The sequence below is a fragment of the Sphaeramia orbicularis genome, chromosome 17 (assembly GCF_902148855.1).
Source record: "Sphaeramia orbicularis chromosome 17, fSphaOr1.1, whole genome shotgun sequence".
NCBI lineage: Eukaryota > Metazoa > Chordata > Actinopteri > Kurtiformes > Apogonidae > Sphaeramia > Sphaeramia orbicularis.
The window spans coordinates 19584514-19604212 of NC_043973.1; the positions used below are offsets into that span (position 1 = coordinate 19584514).

The 19699-nt window shown below is 36.8% G+C and overlaps 1 protein-coding gene across 2 annotated transcripts in view; it reads right to left on the bottom strand.

Moving 5' to 3' along the window:
- LOC115436924 (ephrin type-A receptor 3-like) overlaps positions 1-19699 on the bottom strand; it is a 127715-nt gene that overhangs the window by 53205 nt on the left and 54811 nt on the right. For both annotated transcript variants that reach the window (XM_030159928.1, XM_030159927.1), the window contains exons 6-8: positions 11727-11882; positions 4655-4990; positions 1812-1924 (exon numbers count right to left, since the gene is read on the bottom strand). In XM_030159928.1, coding sequence (XP_030015788.1) covers positions 1812-1924; positions 4655-4990; positions 11727-11882 — 605 coding nt within the window. The remainder of the gene's footprint in view (positions 1-1811; positions 1925-4654; positions 4991-11726; positions 11883-19699) is intronic.

Sequence of the window (19699 nt, forward strand, 5' to 3'; positions counted from 1 at the left end):
ATATTTGCTATTCACAGAAAAATGCAGAATATAAATTAATAAATTGTGATAACTTGGGAAAAGTCAAAATGTAGAGAAAAATTTATTTGGAAATTACCACAATATAGTTCTACGTCTTTAAACGATAATAGAGGAAAAAATTAAAGAACATTTGTTACAGGCTGAAAAAATAAAACCGATCAGACTGGACTGGAATACATCTGGGAAAAAATTACTGACTTTGTATTTTAATATAAGGGAGTATTTTTATTTTTTTGCGATCAAATTCTTATTTTCATTTTCATTTAACAAATTAAATCAAACAAAGATATTTCAGGTTATACAGTATTACTGGAATGGATTCTCAGAGCAAGAATACCAACAGTGAGTCCAAGATATAAGAACATGTTATGGGATACCAAAGAAGTGAACACAGTGATAGTATAAAGATAAAAAACTAAGGTTAATTACACAAACAAAAAATAAATAAATACATAAAAATGCATACATAACCTACAAGAGAATATTTTTATTGACTCAAAGAAGTTCAACAAAAGTCTATGGAAACCAGGCCTTTTTTGGAACCAATCAGTCTTATAACAACTTAACTACTACTTTTGTTTTGGTTTCATTTTGGAAATGAGGTCCTTGCTTAAACCATAAAAATGTAACAGAAATGATGACTTAAATTTATTTCTGCTAAAATTTACTTAGGGGGTCAAATGAGTGGCCCTTTTTGTCAAAAAAAAAAAAGTTGTAAGAAATGCATAGAACTGTGTTGAAATAATGCTAATACATTTGTGCACAGGCTACTGATATTATTTGACAGCAGAAGCTCTATTTTCAGAAATATTGGATTTTGAATAGCACGTGTATGTGAAAACTTTTGCTGGTGGACGGATGTGACATTACCCATGATGATCTGGTCACTACCAGTATTTTATTCGTAATAAACTTATATACTTACTATTGCTAATTATCCTCTTTTTCATAAATGTTAGTATTGTGGGTCTAAAACATTAACAGTTTAACAAAAACACAAAATGTGACAGTGGACGGATGTGACATGGTTGTTACAGATCCCATCATACTGATGCTCGGCAGCCATGTCACCGTTTCCACAAATGATCCCTGTGCAAAAACTAGTATCATAATTATTTATTGTATAGTTTATCATCATACTAAATAGTAAATAACAATATAGAATTGTTATTTCTTTATAAAAATGCTTATTATTAGAAAACTGTTGATTTAAAAAGTGACGTGTGACATTCTTAATGTATGTATTTGCGTAACATAAGCAGGATGGATCAGCACCATACTCCATATTGCAACCTGTAAAAATAAAACGTGCTATGTAGTATATAATCTTGTAAGAAAAATTGGGGAATCTAAAAGAATAGAATATTTATTTTTCAGGTAAATTGAGTTCAAATATAACTTGGCCATTTGTGACATTAAAATATAGCATTAATTGTGATGAAATTGAACATTTTTGAGCTGAAAACATAGTTCATATGACCATCAACATGTTGCAACAGAACTGAAATCCTGTAAATTTGCATAACTTGCATTTACCAACACAAAGTTCCTTTGGGGATTCACTTATATTGATTTCTTATGCACAAAAACATAAATAAGACCTCTAAGCAAATTTTAGCCGATTTATTAAGTCCATTTGAGTTGCATTCAGATACAGGACCAGAAAGTAAGGGTTAACCTGTGTGAACCTGTTTTTGTGCTCCTTACCTCCATTTATTAATGCAGTGTCTCTGGTAAAAGTAAACCGACCTTTAAAAATGAGTGTCCCTTTAAAAATGTGTCTCTCTCACCTTCTCATAGTAGATGACCTCATACTCCACTATGGCTCCGTTGGGTCTCTCTGGACCCTGCCAGGCCAAAGTCACACTGTCCTTGCTCCGTCTCTCCTTCAACACAACACTCACTGTGGAAAAAAAAAAAATGAGAGGCAACAAAGAGAGCGTGAAGTTCAACAAGATGACGAAAAAAAAAAGCAGAAAAAGAAATGAGAGACAGAAAGAGTGGGTGGGGAGAGAGTGTTTAGATGGATACCCACTGTGCTATAACAAGTCGATTCCTATTTGATGTAGTTTTACTAATGAGAGGTCTTCTGCTGTGATTTATACATGTGTGATTACAGCATTTGTAGGGTGTGTGTACGTGCGATGTGTGATCTGCATGTGTCATTAATATGCATACTTGAAAATCCTGTGACTTCCACCCAGGGTTCCTACAATAGGACACGTGCTTTTGTGGACTAAAAGTGTGTCTTCTTCACATGTGTGTATAAAAATATACAGTATGTGTGTGACATGTGGGGTCTTAATGAGGTTAACAACCTCCTACACCATTTCCACTCCTCCCCTCCTTACCCACTTCCCCCATTAACACACACATTCATAGTACGAGGCCTATTAGTCATCAGCACCCTGTCATACACACTTCTCTTGCACAAAATTCCCCCCAGTCCCACACTGTGAAAGATGCAAATATGATTATGTGTTAGGGCGGAGGTGTCATTTTGTGGTTTGGCACAGGAACAGTTTCGTAGTTGCCGTGTAAAAGCTTAGCATTTGTGTGCACAGAGCAATCATGAAACAATTTTGCAAAATAGGTTCTGTGATGAATTCAACACATTTCTAGTTCAGACATATGAAAGTGTTCTTTCCCAGATTATTTTGTTTGTTACCAGGCTGCAAAAGTGGATTTCAATGACATCCTGTAGATTTTTTTTTTATCATTATTTGAAATCTGAAATTGACTCCGGCACACACTATTATTAAACAGGTAAGGATGCGTTTATTTTAATAAATATTAATATTCATGTTTAAATTTAACAATGTAAAGTATTTTAACCTGTAAAGACCAAGGTTATAATTGTTTTGGATTTGTCATTATAGTTTAGTTTTATTTAGTTTTGACTTTTTTTTTTTCTAATTCAGTTATTTTTAATTAGTTTTTAGAGCAGGTTTGCTAGTTTTTATTAGTTTTTGTTATTTTCTAAATGCTTAGTTATATTTTAGTTTTAGTTTTTTCATATCTTTTATCTTCTTCGCCATCGTATTCAAACAAATCTCATACAGGACTCTGCTGCTTTTTCCCACATTTAGTCTCCATGTTTCCAGGTAGAGTGGGGACCAGAAGACGACTGTAAACCACAAGTGACGAGAAGTGACGAACCGTTAAATATCATATGGTGCCAGCAGCTAAAATTGCTTGAGGGAAAAAAATCGATTTCATATCAGTCTGACATTGACAAAGACGAATACGAAGGGAATTTTATCCATAATTTTTATACGTTTTAGTTAGTTTTGTAAGCACACAATACAGTTTCAGTTAATTATCGTTTTTTCTTTTATAGTTTTTATTTATTTCAGTTAACGAAAATGTTTTTTCAATTTTAGTTTTTGTCATTTCGTTAGTTTTTGTTAAAGATTATAACCTTGGTACAGACACAAACAGCAGCCGACGACCTAAAGCATGGATTCATCTACAATGTTTAATAACTTCTGATTCAATAAGCCTATAAATACATGTAAATAACTGAGGTAAAATGCTGTTTCTCAGCTTTTTCGTAGTCATCAGATACGATACACTTAGACAATCTGAGGCACCGTAGTGAACGTGGAAACACCGTCATCATCTGTGGCATTGATTCACCGGTAAAACCCATGGAGTTTGATAAATGACAGTGGTTGGAGACGTTTTTTTTTTATGTTCAGTTTATGTTGAAACAGTCCCTTTTATTACAGTTTTCTCTGTTTTAATAAAATAACCTTTGAATTTGCTCTGCGCTTTTATGAACATCTACATCACAGGTGTCAAACATGCGGCCCGGGGGCCAAAACTGGCCCACCAAAGGGTCCAGTCCGGCCCTTGGGATGAAGTTGTGAAATGCAAAAATTACACTAAAATATTAATAATCATTTTAGTTCAGGTTCCACATTTAGACCAATTCAATCTCAAGTGGGTCAGATCAGTAAAATACTATCATAATTATCTATAAATCCTCACAACTCCCAATTTTTCTCTTTGTAAATGTAAATATTTTTATGTATTTCCATTAAAACAAAGTATAATTTCACAAAAAAAAATGTGAATAAAATGAAAAAATATGAACAACCTGAAATGTTTTAAGAGAAGTAAGTACAATTTTAACAATATTCTGCCTGATATTAAATGTTTTGTGTATTTGTAGACCCGCTGTGATCTGTAAGTTATAATGAACACGTGGAAAAAGATAAACTGAAGCATAATATTCTTAAAATTACACTTATTTTTTGAGTTTGTTCATGTTATTCACATTGTTTGAAAGGATAGTTTGTAGAGGTAAACTTTTTCATTGTTTAATTTTACTTTTTTCACTCTAAAACAGATAAAATTTTGGATTTGACATTATTTCTATATTGTTATGTTATTATTTTACTGGTCCGGCCCACTTCAGATTAAATTGGGCTGGCCCTTGAACTAAAATGAGTTTGACACGCCTGATCTACATGATCAGTAAATTAAATATCCGAAAATATCTGATTTTCACTGAAAGAGTATTATAACAACAATGATAAATCACTTAGGAAAGGTTAAATGTAGAGAAAAATTCATTTGCAACTCCCCACAAACAAATCTCTGGGTCTAAGGAATAAAATTAACTGACCGGTCTGTGACGTGGTGACATTGATGACCACAGTTCCTCTGGGGATGGGGCTTAAGTCTGACACTCCATTCTGACTCTCGACGGTGAAGCTGTAGTTAGAGTCTGGCTGCAGGTCTGTGACCAACACTGTGGCTGACATGAGGCCAAACTGTCGCGGAATAAAATGGACACTGCTACCACACGGCGTGCACTTTTTGCCGTCACCGAAGCACTTCCTACAGTGGAGGCTGTAGGTGATGTCTCCGCGGCCTCCCGTGTCCCGTGGCGGCGACCATTCTAGAGTGACGCAGGTTTCGTTCACTGTGGAGATTGGGTTTTCTGGAGCAGATGGAGGACCTGAGCAAAGACAGAGGGCACAGCTTTAAAAAAAATTACTGTTACATACAAGTTGATAAAGTTATTGATTATTATATTAGAACAGTAGGTAGCATAGGTTTTAAAGTGCTTTTATTGGTTTTTAAAACTCTTAACGGTCTTAGCCCTATTTATTTATCTGATTTGCTTTTAACATATGAGCCCTCTCGGACCCTCAGGTCCTCAGGTAGTAATCTCTTAACTGTTCCTAGAGTCCACACTAAGACTCATGGTGAGGCCTCATTCAGCTTTTATGGCCCCAAACTATGGAACAGCCTACCTGAGGGCCTGAGGTCCGCTGCGAGTGTTCATATTTTTAAAAGTAAACTTAAAACTTATCTTTTTAGGCTAGCTTTTAATTAAACTCTTACTGTAAATTTTACTTTGTTGCTTGTATTTTTATTTGCAACCACGGGACAGCGGGGGGTTTTGTTGTGAAGCACTTTGTGCTGCATGTAACATGTATGAAAAGTGCAATAGAAATAAAGTTTGATTGATTGATTGAGGTAGCCAAACTCGTATCTTCACTTTTGGCCTTCATTCAGTGCCACTGAATGAAATACTGATTCCAAATACTGATTTCTCCTGAATGTACATCTCCAAAACATGCATTGCTTGCATGTTCATTACCAAATCAATTCGTTCACATTGATTAAACTTAAAATGAATTAACTAAACTCCAGCCAAGGGATAGACACTTTGCTCTTGATTAATGAAAAGCTTTGAAATAGACTGAGTAAAAGAGTTGGCTCAGTATAAATGTAATGGCCTATGAAACAATAGGACACGTATAGATGCAATGTTTAAATCCATCTTCGGGAGTTAACTGATGCTCTCTAAAGATGAAGATAATAAATAGTGAGTCAACAATGATGTATAGAAAGTGCCCAAAGTAATTTTCTTTCTCATAAATCAGTCACACTTGATGATTTAGAACTGTTGAAGCTGTTACTATCACTCTGAACTTCAGATGAGATGATTAGTGTATGAAAGATTCACAGTCCAAAAAGTGTATCCGCAATCACTTTTAAAGATGCAGACCATGGCAGGATACAAATGATCTTCGTCAGTCCTTTAAAAAAAAGTTTAGTACTGATGCATATATTATAAGATCTGCGGTTAATATACAGGAATGATAACACTACTCATTTGAAGGAGCTGACAAACGTTTTTTTGACTCTGCCTTCTAAAAGAATTATCAACATCTTGTCATCAGATACTGTATGACTGGAGTATGTGCACTTTAATTACACCTACACTACAGAAATATTGCGCTAAAAACAGTATAACTGATAAAGCTTAATAAGCAAACGCACATGTTTTTCTATCTTGACTTCTTCCCCAGAGTCTCTGTGCTTTATCACCTCACAGGTTTTCCCAGGATCATCTCTGGACCTGCTGCTGTGGTCCTGCCTCTCTCCTGCCTTGATTGTCATCACTCACTTATCCATATAGTTATGATAGTGTTTATTACATAGTTCCATTGATGGTAGAGGTTTCTGTTATTTGTACTAACTGTTGTAATAGTAGTATATCCATTGTTAGTACTTGCATTTGTAGTAGTATTAACAGTCATGGACTTTTGTTCTGGTTTCTAGTAATTATACTAACACCAGCTGATCTACTTTTGACGGTTCTAGTTCAATTATCTGTGCATCAACTACATCCTTGTGTCTCCCCCTACTTCCCCCCTTCTCCCCCTCTTCCCCAGTCTCTCTCTATCTCTATCGCTCTCTCTTTTCTCCTCCTATACTCTCTCTTTAACCCCAACTGGTCAAGGCAGACGTCCATCCTCCAGGAGTCAGGGTCTACTTCAGGTTTCTGCCTGTTAAAGGGAAGTTTTTGCTCCTGGAGGATTCTGTTGGGTTTCTGTAAATTGGCTTCAGAGTTTGGTTTCGACCAACTGTATATGTAAAGTGTCATGAGATAACTTTTGTTATAATTTGGCGCTATACAGGGTGGGGAAGCAAAATTTACAATGAACATTTAGTTGTTTTTTCTCAGCAGGCACTACGTCAATTGTTTTGAAACCAAACATATATTGATGTCATAATCATACCTAACACTATTATCCATACCTTTTCAGACACTTTTGCCCATATGAGTAATCAGGAAAGCAAACGTCAAAGAGTGTGTGATTTGCTGAATGCACTCGTCACACCAAAGGAGATTTCAAAAATAGTTGGAGTGTCCATAAAGACTGTTTATAATGGAAAGAAGAGAATGACTATGAGCAAAACTATTACGAGAAAGTCTGGAAGATACTATTAAAGAAGACCCGAATATTTGAGGAACACTTGCGCAAGTTTCAAGAAGCGTGTGAAGGCAGTTGTTGAGAAAGAAGGACACATAGAATAAAAACATTTTCTATTGTGTCAATTTTCTTGTGGCAAATAAATTCTCATGACTTTCAATAAACTAATTGGTCATACACTGTCTTTCAATCCCTGCCTCAAAATATTGTAAATTTTGCTTCCCCACCCTGTATAAATAAAATTTTATTTGATTTTGATTTGATTTATCATTTGACACACATATATCCAATTTGCTACCATATTCCAACTCCAATATAGTATAGAAATTTAACATTTTTCCAGTCTTTTTGCTGGCAGACAAGTTTTAAATAGTCTAGAAGGATTGCCTTGTGAGCGGCAAAGCTCGGACATGTCATGGTATGCCATTACATTACCATTCCTCTTGTATGAGAACCACTCATATGGAAAATCACTGATTATGGCTACTCTTATTCACAGCATGGTGCAAGGCAGGTATCTCAACTATATGGAAATCTGGCAGTGGATGCCCATTATGCTTGACATATCATCAGGGCCTGGCTGAGCTGTGAGCCCCAGGGGGCCCCTAGCAGGGCCTGGAACTTTCCTGATTAGCCTTCCCAGTGGCGAGCCCCTCAGAAGACAAGGAAGGATGGGGGAAATCTGGGCATGGGGGATGGAGGCCATGCTGGGGATAATTGAGGCTGTCGGTCATAAATCTATTGAAAGGGTGTTCTGACTGATCCTGCTAATTCTGCCTTTTTATTTTTTTTTTCCATCCCCCACTTCCTCAACCCACACTTAACTGTCCATCATCATCATTTCTGCTGATTTGCCTTTTATGATATTTAGATTATATGACTGATTCTCTACATTTTCGTCCAGTGTTCTATTTTTACCCCAGGTTTTGAGTGTCATTCTCCATGTCACATGTCACTGACTAATTTTTTAACCTTTTCTCATTTTTTTTCTTCCCTTCCCACCCTCCCCGCCCCCCTCCCCTCGGAGCTCTTCACCATTCAGGAAAGCCTTTGTGTGCCCATACATATTCGAAAGAACCGTTCATTTCCAGCTGATAACACCTGTCACATCTCACCTGCTACAACGATTAATGAGTGTAATCTACCGTAATCTGATAATGGGCTGGCGTATGTGTGTGTGCATGCTGGTGTGTGTCTTCTATTTCTCATTTTCAGTTGCTGCCCCCTGCCATGTGACCATCCCACTACCCCCCCATCGCTCCATCTCTTCTAATCCATCTCTTTCTGCCCTACCCTTTCACTCAGTCCTCCGTCCTCATCCTTTCTGTCCTCCTCTGGCTGTTTATGAGGATGCGGTCTTGTCCCTCTGGCTGTATGTTCATGTGTGTGAAAGAGATGCAGCTAAATAATAGGAAATATCAGTGACTTTCTACCAGAGTATCATTCATATCTGTGTTTTCATCTGCGGCATCTGTGGACCATAACCACAGTCAACAGAGACAGACAATGATGATGATCTCTGTTTGTGTGTGTGTGACTAAGTGAGTGTAATGTTTTTGTAAAAAAGAGGAAAATGCATGCATAGATTACAGATATAAATGACAAATGCAAAGCAGTTTCAAGGTCAAAGTTGAATTCAAATTAATTAGATGAAATATGATTCAGTCATTGCAACTTAAAGCCTTTAATAGCATAAAACAAAACCAGTAAATGTAAATATCTACAGTGAAATCAATTAATAAAATTACCTTTAACAAGTATGTGTTGGTATTGAGTTTTTTTTATTAGATGCAAGGAGATTATCTGGATGTAGGCTATTGTAAGGCATCTCTACTTTTAATGCGCTGCAGACAAATTCATGTTTTGTAATATTTTGTGAATTTTACAAATGCATGCCTGATATTTAAAGTCTTGCATGGACTTGCCCCTCCTCCTTTGACAGATTTTATCAAAGCTCGCTCTGTCAGTGGGATGGTCACCAGGGCCACAGCTCGAGGAGACTGTGAGGTACCACGCAGGTGCACTACTTTTGGATGAACTACAGGGTGGGGAAGCAAAATTTACAATGAACATTTAGTTGTTTTTTCTCAGCAGGCACTACGTCAATTGTTTTGAAACCAAACATATATTGATGTCATAATCATACCTAACACTATTATCCATACCTTTTCAGAAACTTTTGCTCATATGAGTAATCAGGAAAGCAAACGTCAAAGAGTGTGTGATTTGCTGAATGCACTCGTCACACCAAAGGAGATTTCAAAAATAGTTGGAGTGTCCATAAAGACTGTTTATAATGGAAAGAAGAGAATGACTATGAGCAAAACTATTACGAGAAAGTCTGGAAGATACTATTAAAGAAGAATGGGAGAAGCTGTCACCCGAATATTTGAGGAACACTTGCGCAAGTTTCAGGAAGCGTGTGAAGGCAGTTATTGAGAAAGAAGGAGGACACATAGAATAAAAACATTTTCTATTATGTCAATTTTCTTGTGGCAAATAAATTCTCATGACTTTCAATAAACTAATTGGTCATACACTGTCTTTCAATCCCTGCCTCAAAATATTGTAAATTTTGCTTCCCCACCCTGTACACTTTCAGTCACTGGCACTGAATACAGATGTCCCTCACTATAACGCTGTTCACCTTTTGCGGCCTTGCTGTTTCGTGGATTTTTTTTGGTGCAATTTTGCATGCTTTTTTTTTTTACAGCGTATGAACGCACATTATGTTCTGCATCCTGATTGGCTAAGGGAGAACCCGTACATTGTGTTCTGCGTCCTGATTGGTTAAGGGATTGTAGACCATTGTCAATCAATCTCCTCCGTGTCGTGTCTCCTGTACAGTACAGAATGCGTTCGGCTTGCCAAATTTACATAAATGTTTGATTGCTAGCAGTGTGACTCTGAAGTGCTGTATGTTTGCAAGTTTTCTCCCCAACAAAACCCACGATGTCGACGAAATGTTCTGCACTGACAAAGGCACCTGCGGTCGCACCCATACCGAAGAGGAAGATGCTGACTGAAAAGGGCCTGAAAACAGGTTTTGATCTTTGGTTTCATTTGATAATACTGTACTTATTTTTGAAAATCTGCGAAGGCTTGAACTTTGAGAGTGTTTAAACAAGAGAGAAGTGTGAGAAAATGTGAATGTCTGTCTGGGAAAAGTGTATAAAGTGTGTGGTGAGGGGTTTTACAGCCTTAAAACATATATAATAATTGTAAAAAATAAAGCTGACTACTTTGCGGATTTCGCCTATTGCAGGTTATTTTTAGAACGTAACTCCCGCGATAAACGAGGGACCACTGTATTGGAACAGTTTACCCCTTAACATAAGAGACTCACAATCATATGCCTCCTTCAAATCACAACTTAAACATTAGATGAAGGAAAACCAAGCCTGTGAACATGAGTGGATTGTCCTCACTGTGTTGCTCTGCGTGTTTTTATGATGTTTTGCCTTTTTGTCAACTGTCTACCTTGTCACCTGTCTAGGGACTACAGATGGAAATTAACACTGCTGCTACAATCTGGCATATTTACAATGCAATTGTTCTAGATCAGGGGTGTCAAACTCATTTTCTTCTGGGGGCCACATTCAACCTAATTTAATCTGAAGTGGGCCGGACCAGTCCAATAATAGCAATAAAAAGGCAATCAATAATGACAACTCCAAAATTGTTTTAGCGCAAAAAAATAACATTCAATTATACCAATATTTACATTGACAAACTGTCCTGTAACAATAAAATGTGAATAACCTGAACAAATATGAACAACCTGAAATGTCTAAAGAAAATTTACAAACTATCCAAACAAAAAGGACATGAATAACCTGAAAAAAATGGAATTTGTTAAATATAAATACAATTTTATCAATATTATGCCTCGACTTATCATTTCTACATATGCATTACAGATCAGATCTACAAAGGCACAAAACCTTTAGTAACAGGCAGAATATTGTTAAAATTGCACTTAAGTCTCTTTAGACATTTCAGGTTCATATTTATTCAGGTTATTCACATTTTATTGTTACAGGATAGTTTGTTAATGTAAACATTTCCATAATTTAATGTTTTTTGCACTAAATCAAAGAGAAAAAATTGGTGTTCTCATTATTTATAGGTTATTATGATATTACTTTTGAGTTTGATGCCTTAACTTGCACTTTGCAAATTCATCCAGTGGGCTGGATTGGAACCTTTGACGGGCCGGTTTTGGTCCCCGGGCTGCATGTTTGACACCTGTGTTCTAGATGTTCATTAATATGCACTGTCCCTAATAAATAAATAAATAAATAAATATTTACATACCGGTGTTGGTATAGATGCAACTGTTTATAATATAGGCTGTTGTAGACTTTTTAAAGCTCTTAAAACAGAAATGACCGCAAAATCATCATGAAATCAGGTCTGTGAAGATTCCCAACTCTAAATTCTACCCGTATATAAATCACTCACGCGTGCAGGCCATGGAGCGTGGGTCGGTCTCAGCTCGGTAAAAGCCTTTTTCACACAAACATTCAACCGCTTGTTCCTGAGGAGACGAGCTGTGAAGAGGACATTTGGTGCAGTAGGCATCTGTGGCTGAAGCCTTGTAGGTACCAGGTCTGCAAGCTGAAAAGAAAAGAAGAGAAAAGAAAACAGAGTTATAGGTGTGACACTACAATAACATACACCGCAGGTAGTATCAGTCAGAAAGATGTCTTGTTCCACTGAGGTTATTGGTACAGTTATTCACAGTCACAAAGTTGAAAGAGAAGAAAATAACTACAGAGCTGAGATTCAACATGTATGTCAAAAACAACAAAACACAACACGGGGAGCTACGCCACAACAGAGGTACTACAGACACAGATAGGTCCTAAGATGTACCATGTAGCATCTATGGCACAGAAAACAAAATCAAAATCTGATTTAATATATTTTGACATTAGGTGTACGTGAGATCTGTGTAACCACAGGGTCGTACAGTACAATAACACAGTGCAACAGCAGCTCAACTGTCATTCCTGTTATATAAGCATTAGATCTTCAGGCAACTGGGGGAACAAAAATACACAGCCGCAGTCACAGCAATAGTCACAATAACATAATATGACTATTGCTACTGCTGTTACAGTGGCTGCATATTAGTCATTATGTAGAGTCATAAAACTGGGGAGGGAAATCTGGGCTACTGCTCAACAGCAGTCTGCGGAAATAGATTGGGGACTTGAATGATTTCCCTTTTGCATCCTAGGCAGTAAAATGGAATTCCTGACTTTCCCTTTGGTAATCTGAATATAGATTACGCATGTATTTATTTATACATTCATAGGCCTGGTATTCCCATTCTCATAAGCCTTTTCTGCCACAAGCGGTAAATAGTATTACAGTGTACAAAACCCCATGTAAGGAAAATTAGGCTTTCTCAAATGCAATTCAATAGATGCCCCGCATGTGTATGCATATGTGTGTTTGTGAACAGGTTGGATCAATGATGCGATAGGATCCGCCAGGTGCTGATTGCATGTTCGTGTGCCTGGCGCTTGTGTGCAAGAAGGTGTTAAGTATGCTGTGATTGTGTGTGTGTTTGCCGCTGATTGCTTGTGCTGGTGGTGAAGGTCATGGATTTAATCAAGCTACACGTCACTCGCCCCAGAAAGGCTGTAAATTATCACGCTAACGCACGCACACACACACACACACACACATAGGTTTCCAGACACACATACATCCAAAGCCGTAGTTAACCTACAGATAGAGGAATGGAAAAGTGCCCTAAAAGTAGTGTGATTTCTCACTGTGGAGGTAAGTTCTTCCACCTGGATGCTGCGCTCGCTCATGTACAGACAGTATTTTTAGGCAAATCATTCATCATAGGGGAGCAAAGTCCACTAGCACAATCCCCAAAAGGCCTGAAAGAACACTGGGAAGGGATATGTGTGTGTAGGTGTGAAAGAGAGAGAGAACGAAATAAAGAAAGGAAAGCGAGTGATAATTCTCAAAGGGTTTCTGCTCTCTTTCCCTCCTTCCTGTCAGCTTCTGAGGTAATGGGTGCCCATGTGCTGTGTGTGTTTCTGAGTGTGTGTGTGTGTGTGTGTGTGTGTGTGCGCTCCTGTTGGCTGGGCGGTAGGAGCAGGGTGGAAAAGCAGCTTTTCTCCGGGGATGTTTCATCCGGAGAGTCCTGGCTCCGGGCGCTGGCCAGCCACAGAGGCACAAAGGACCCCGTTGCTGGAGGACGGACAGGTTGCCCCATGCCAGGCCTGGCACCCTCGCAACTGCCTGATCTAAAACTTTGTGCAAGAATAGTGTCTTGGCGGCGGCGGAGTAGAGCTTCCTTCTCCTGATCTGCTGTTTTCTACTCTGCTTAGCCACCTCAGTCTCACTCTAGTTTTTCTCTCTCTCTCTCTCTCTCACAGTCCCCTTTTTTCCTCTCTCCCACTTTTACTTGCCTCTTCTTTTTTTTTTTTTTTTTTTTCTCAAGCTACTCCCAGTGTCTGCCCCATGGGAACCTGTTACTTGACTGGGTTCCCTTATGATTAATGATTTACCACAGATATGAAAAAGGGACAAGAAGGCATAGGCGGTAAGGTAAGACTGTGCTCACATAAACATCTCTCTCAAACAAACTCACACACCAAGCAGACACACAAGAGAGTAAAAGTTTAGACCCAAAAACTACAGAATGTTGTAAAACTATGAGCAAACTCCAGCATTTGCATAATCTTTAAAGTTACAGTTTGCAATGTTGTATGGTGAGGGTGTGTATCTGGGTGTATGTGTTTCTTCTAAAGACAAAGAGTGGCCTCAGATCCAGTGTCTTATTAAATATTCATCCGGTCACCAGAGAGACTGTATTTATGCCAATCGATAGCTCTTAGATATGATATAGTACTGCTACTCAAGACACACCCTCAGTCGCCACGCACTGATTGAGAACAGCCCTATGGGAAAACAATATTATGTTCTATTCTATTCTATTCTATTCTATTCTATTCTATTCTATTCTGAGTCTACATAGTTTTTAAATGGCCTTTGTTTTTATTTATTTAGTCTTGTTGTCAGTGAAGTTTTAGATAATGTTACTTGCGCTCAATAGCTTTTATTTAGCTGAATGTTAGTTGTTTTGTTTTGTTTTTTTTTTAGTTATTATTGAGTAAAACCTTGATTTATGGAAGCTGAAAAGGGTAGGGTGAAAGACGATATGACATTTTCAAAACCACTGTTTATTATGTAAAGGTTTCATTTTGTGCAAAGCCATTTTAGTCCAATACAATGTAAGCCATTAACACTGGGGTAAAAAAAAAATAAATAAAAAAAAATCTGATTTTACTTGCAGTTCTATTTTGTTTTATTTCATGTTCCACCTTTCATTTAAGTATTTATTCTTTAACCAATAAAAACCCAGTGCTACTTTTGTGGTAATTCCCAAATGATTTTTTCCTGCATATTAAACATTTTTTAAGTGATTTGTCACCATTTACTATAAAATATACCTTTGTATTTTGCAATTTTTCAGTAAAAATCCAGTATTTTCCACTATTTAATTTACTGATCATACAGATGTTCATAAAAGCTCAGATTAAAGTTGAGGGTTATTATATATACATATATATAAAAAAACTTGACCTTTTCATCAAAATATATTAAATGAACATAAAACAAGTGTATTCATCCACTGCTATTTATTAAACTCCATGGGTTTTACTGGGGAATCAATGTTGTAGAAGATGATGGTGTTTCCACGTTCACTACAGAACCTCTGAACGTCTAAATGGGTCATATCTGATGACCGTGAAAAGATGACAGACTGCATTTTGCACCAATTATTTACATGTATTGATAGGATTAGTGGATGAACAGCTATTACACATTTTAGATCAAGGGTGTCAAACTCATTTAATTCCAGGGGCCACATTCAGCTGAGTTTGATCTGAAGTGGGCCAAGCCAGTAAAATAATAACATAATAATATATAAATAATGTCATCTCCAAAATTTTCTCTATGTTTTAGAGTAAAAAAAGTAAAATTAAACAATGAAAATGTTTACATCTACAAACTATCCTTTCAAATAATGTGAATAACATGAACAAACTGAAACAATAAGTGTAATTTTAACAATATTCTGCCTCAGTTTATTATTTCCACATGTTCATTATAACTTACAGAACACAGTGGATCTACAAACACACAAAACATTTAATACCAGGCAGAATATTGTTAAAATTGTACTTACTTCTCTTAAAACATTTCAGGTTGTTCATATTTTTTGTGAAATTATACTGTGTTTTAGTGTAAATACATGGAAATATTTACATTTACTAAGAGAAAAAAATTTGGAGTTGTGAGTATTTATAGATTATTATGATAGTATTATACTGGTTTGACCCACTTGAGATTGAATTGTTCTGAATGTGGAACCTTGAACTAAAAGGATTGTTAATATCTTAGTGTAATTTTTGCATTTCACAATTTCATCTCAAGGGCTGGACTGGACCCTTTGGAGGGCCGGATTTGGCCCCCGAGCCGCATATTTGACATCTGTGTTATAGATCAATAGATGGTTTTGGTCGCTGGTGGATGTTTGGGTCTTTATGGATTAAAGCTGTCCTTTTTACTTTTAATTTCAGTTGATAGGTTGCTTGAAATGGAGATATTTATGGTCACGATGGATGACACTCAGATATATAGTAACAGCAGGGTAAAATAAGCTTAGAATAAGAGGAAAAGTATTCTGCTGTATTGTTTTGTTCGAAAGGGCCTGTGCAGATTTAGACAAAAACAAAACACAATGCAAGCGTCTCATAGCTGCGGCCATTACATTCTAATTACATTCAACAAGGCTGCTCTGTAAGTATGCAAAATCACATCAGCTGCACTTTGCTGAAACAAACACTTCCTCTGCCTGGCGGTGCGCCTTCTCCTCTCCTCCACGTCCCCTTTCAAATGTTCTTGCTGGTTTAACTCTTAATTGCTCTGTTCTTTTGCTTTCTGCCACACTTAGTTCAAGTCAAACATTGGCTCCGATCCGACCTGAACATAAAGGGCAGAGACACGAGAAAACTCTGTGTCTGTGGGTGGGTGGGTGGTGGGATATAGTGAGTATTTGTGTGTGTGCATGTGTGTGTTCTTTTGAGAGCAAAGTTGTGTAAAGCTTGCTGGCCCACGGGAGATGAACTCCATAATGGTCACCATGGCAACAGGCTTTCAAGATGGAACCCTTCTAGTACCCCTCGAGTGCCACAGCTCCTGGAGCACAGAGCAGCCTGTGTGTGTGTGTGTGTGTGTGTGTGTGTGTGTGTGTGTAGGCTATCCAGGCGCTCTCTGAGGCCAGCTACTTAAAAAATTGATACATCAAGCGTCAGCGGAGAAATGTGACGAGATTGAATCTGACGTCCTATGCAGGGTCGCATCTGTATGTGTGTTTGTGTGTTTGTGCTCATGTGTACATGCCCGTGAAACATGCACTCAGTTGAATTGACATGTTTTCATGGTAAACAAAACTGTACCTTTAAGGGAAAAAAAAAAACATATATTCAGGGAAAAATAAAGGGACAAATATCTGCTGAAGCATGAAAGTGGAACAGAATGAAAGTCTTTTTGTCATATATGTGGACATAAAGCTGCATGATATTAAAATAAAATACACATTGCAGCATTATTTTTATTTGTCTGAAACCCATAAGCTATTGCAATTCCAAAAGCATGGGAATTTTTACCAGATAACTTGCTCAACTGTATTTTAATCATTCCACGGGTGATTTTGTGGGAGTACATCTGCATGAAAAATAAGAATAATCATTTTTAAAAGCTTTAATGCTCTACTCTTAGTTTCAACCCATCAAACACAAGAGCATCTGAGTGCTGTGACAAGGTTTTTGAAGGGATTTTATAGATGCAAATTAGGTAACTAGTTAAGAAAATGGCATTAGAGATGTTTTATGTTATTATGAGAAGTGTAAAAATGTTCTTGTATGATTATGAGACTGTGGCAGGACAAATAAGATTATGAGTTTTGTTAGTAACACTGATGTCACTCCATGAATCCATCAGGGTTCCCGCAGGGTCTTAAAAAGTCTTAAAAGTCTTGGATTTACAAATCTGCAATTAATATCTTAAAAAAAGTCTTTAAAAGGTGTTAAATTTGATATGGTCGGTTAAGTTATGTTGCCATAAACTTGTTCACTGTATTGTGTTTAAATGTGTCTGTTAAATGTCCAAGCTGCAAAGAAAGGAACTTTTGTTTGACTCAGCTCCAATCCAACAATTTATATTGAAAAAAGGAACCAGTTATCACTAACTTTGCAGCCCCTAGTGAGAAAACACTCGGAATGGTGGCGATGGAGTGAATTAATATATTTTCCTAAATATGAGGTGTCACAAATTTTTGCCAGTATGAACGTGACAAGGGCATTAAATTCTGTTATAAGTAGTCTGAAAAAGGTCTTGAAAATTCTGGATCACAGGTTCACTGAAGATGAATGTTATAGTCTACACATTCTTCTGATGACTGCAAGAAAAATAGTCACTATCAACTGGATGAAGCTCAACCCCCCCTCAACTGTTCAATGGTTACAAAAAGTCAAACGTGTGTATATGATGGAGTGCTTAACAGCCCAGTTACAAATAAAACTCCTTACTTTTAAAAGGAGATGGGCTCTAATCCTTGATTATCTCAGTTAGGGTTTTTTTTTTTTTTTTTGCCTCTTTCTCTTCCCATTGATGTAATCCAAGGTGGATATATATATATATATATATATATATATATATATATATATATATATATATATTTATGATGGTATATGTACATATAGGTTTCATCATAACTATAATATGTATGTCTAAATGTGGACAATGTAGAAATATATATAATGGGAATGTACATTTATCTTCACACTGTAATCCGGAGGAATGTACAGTTACATGAATGGGAGATATATACATGAAAGGCTGTTTTTCTTTTTTTCTTTTTTTTTTTTTTCTTATTGTATGATGACATCTCATCCATACATTTATGTAAGGTGAAAGCTACACAAGGCAATCTTGTATACTGGTCATTACCTGTCTTTTGCTGATAATGGCAATAAAGTTAAAAAAAAAAAAAAAAAAAAAAAAGGTCTTGAAAAGTCTTAGCCTTTAACTTATAGAAACCTGTAGGGACCCTGATCCATAAACTGTTAAATTAGACTAAATTATGTTATATCAGACTTCTCTTGTGAAGTAGTTGGAATGTGAGAACCTGTGTTTTTTTCATCAGGAAGCAAAAACCGAGCATTACTTGTTTGCCTGATATGACATTTTGTATTGTGATGTTGATGCTGAAACAATGTAAATGCATTTGTGTGTGTGTAATAGTGATGTCCACCCCTGCTGAGACCCTCTAATCCACAGGTGTTAACCCTGCAGCCCAGGGGCCAAATCCAGCCCACCAAAGGGTCCAGTCCGGCCCTTGGGATGAATTTGTGAAATGCAAAAATTACACTGAAGATACTGATAAACATTTTAGTTCAGGTTCCACATTTAGACCAATTCAATCTCAAGTGGGTCGGATCAGTAAAATACTGTCATAATAATGTATAAATACTCACAACTCCAAATCTCTCTCTTTGTAAATGTAAATATTTTCATGTATTTACACTAAAATAAAATATAATTTCACAAAAAATGTGAATAACCTGAACAAATATGAACAACCTGAAATGTTTTAAGAGAAGTACGTAAAATTTTAATAATATTCTGCCTGATATTGAATGCCTTGTGTATTTGTAGACCTGCTGTGATCTGTAAGTTATAATGAACACTTGACAATGATAAACTGAAGCATAATATTGTTAAAATTACACTCATTTTTTGAGTTTGTTCATGTTATTCACATTGTTTGAAAGAATAGTGTGTAGATGTAAACATTTTCATTGTTTAATTTTACTTTAAAACATAGAGAAAAGTTTGGAGTTGACATTATTTATCTATTATTATGTTAGTATTTTACTGGTTCGGCCCATTTCAGATCAAATTTAGATGAATGTGGCCCTTGAACTAAAATGAGTTTGACACCCCTGCTCTAATCCCACATCAGAGTTAATATTCGCTATCATTACTAATCCCACAAACACACACACACACACACACATAACACACAGGTCCTGCTCATACTTGCTTACACTGTATCGTACATCTGTTTCCTCCTTTCCTTCCACTTCCCAACTTTTTTACCTTTACTCCTTGCTCTCCTTTTTTTATTACCTCATATTGTTTGCCCTGTATAAACAATCAGAAAGCAGCATCATGAGCGTCCGTTCTCCACTAATGTTCCACATTTTGGAGGGAATGCCCTTTTGATTGACTTTGCGATTAAATTAGCAATAGACCCAGACATCAGGATCATTCGTCTGCTGCCGTTTACTACTAACATTGAAGCATGGATTATGTAAAGTGATGCCAAAAGACAA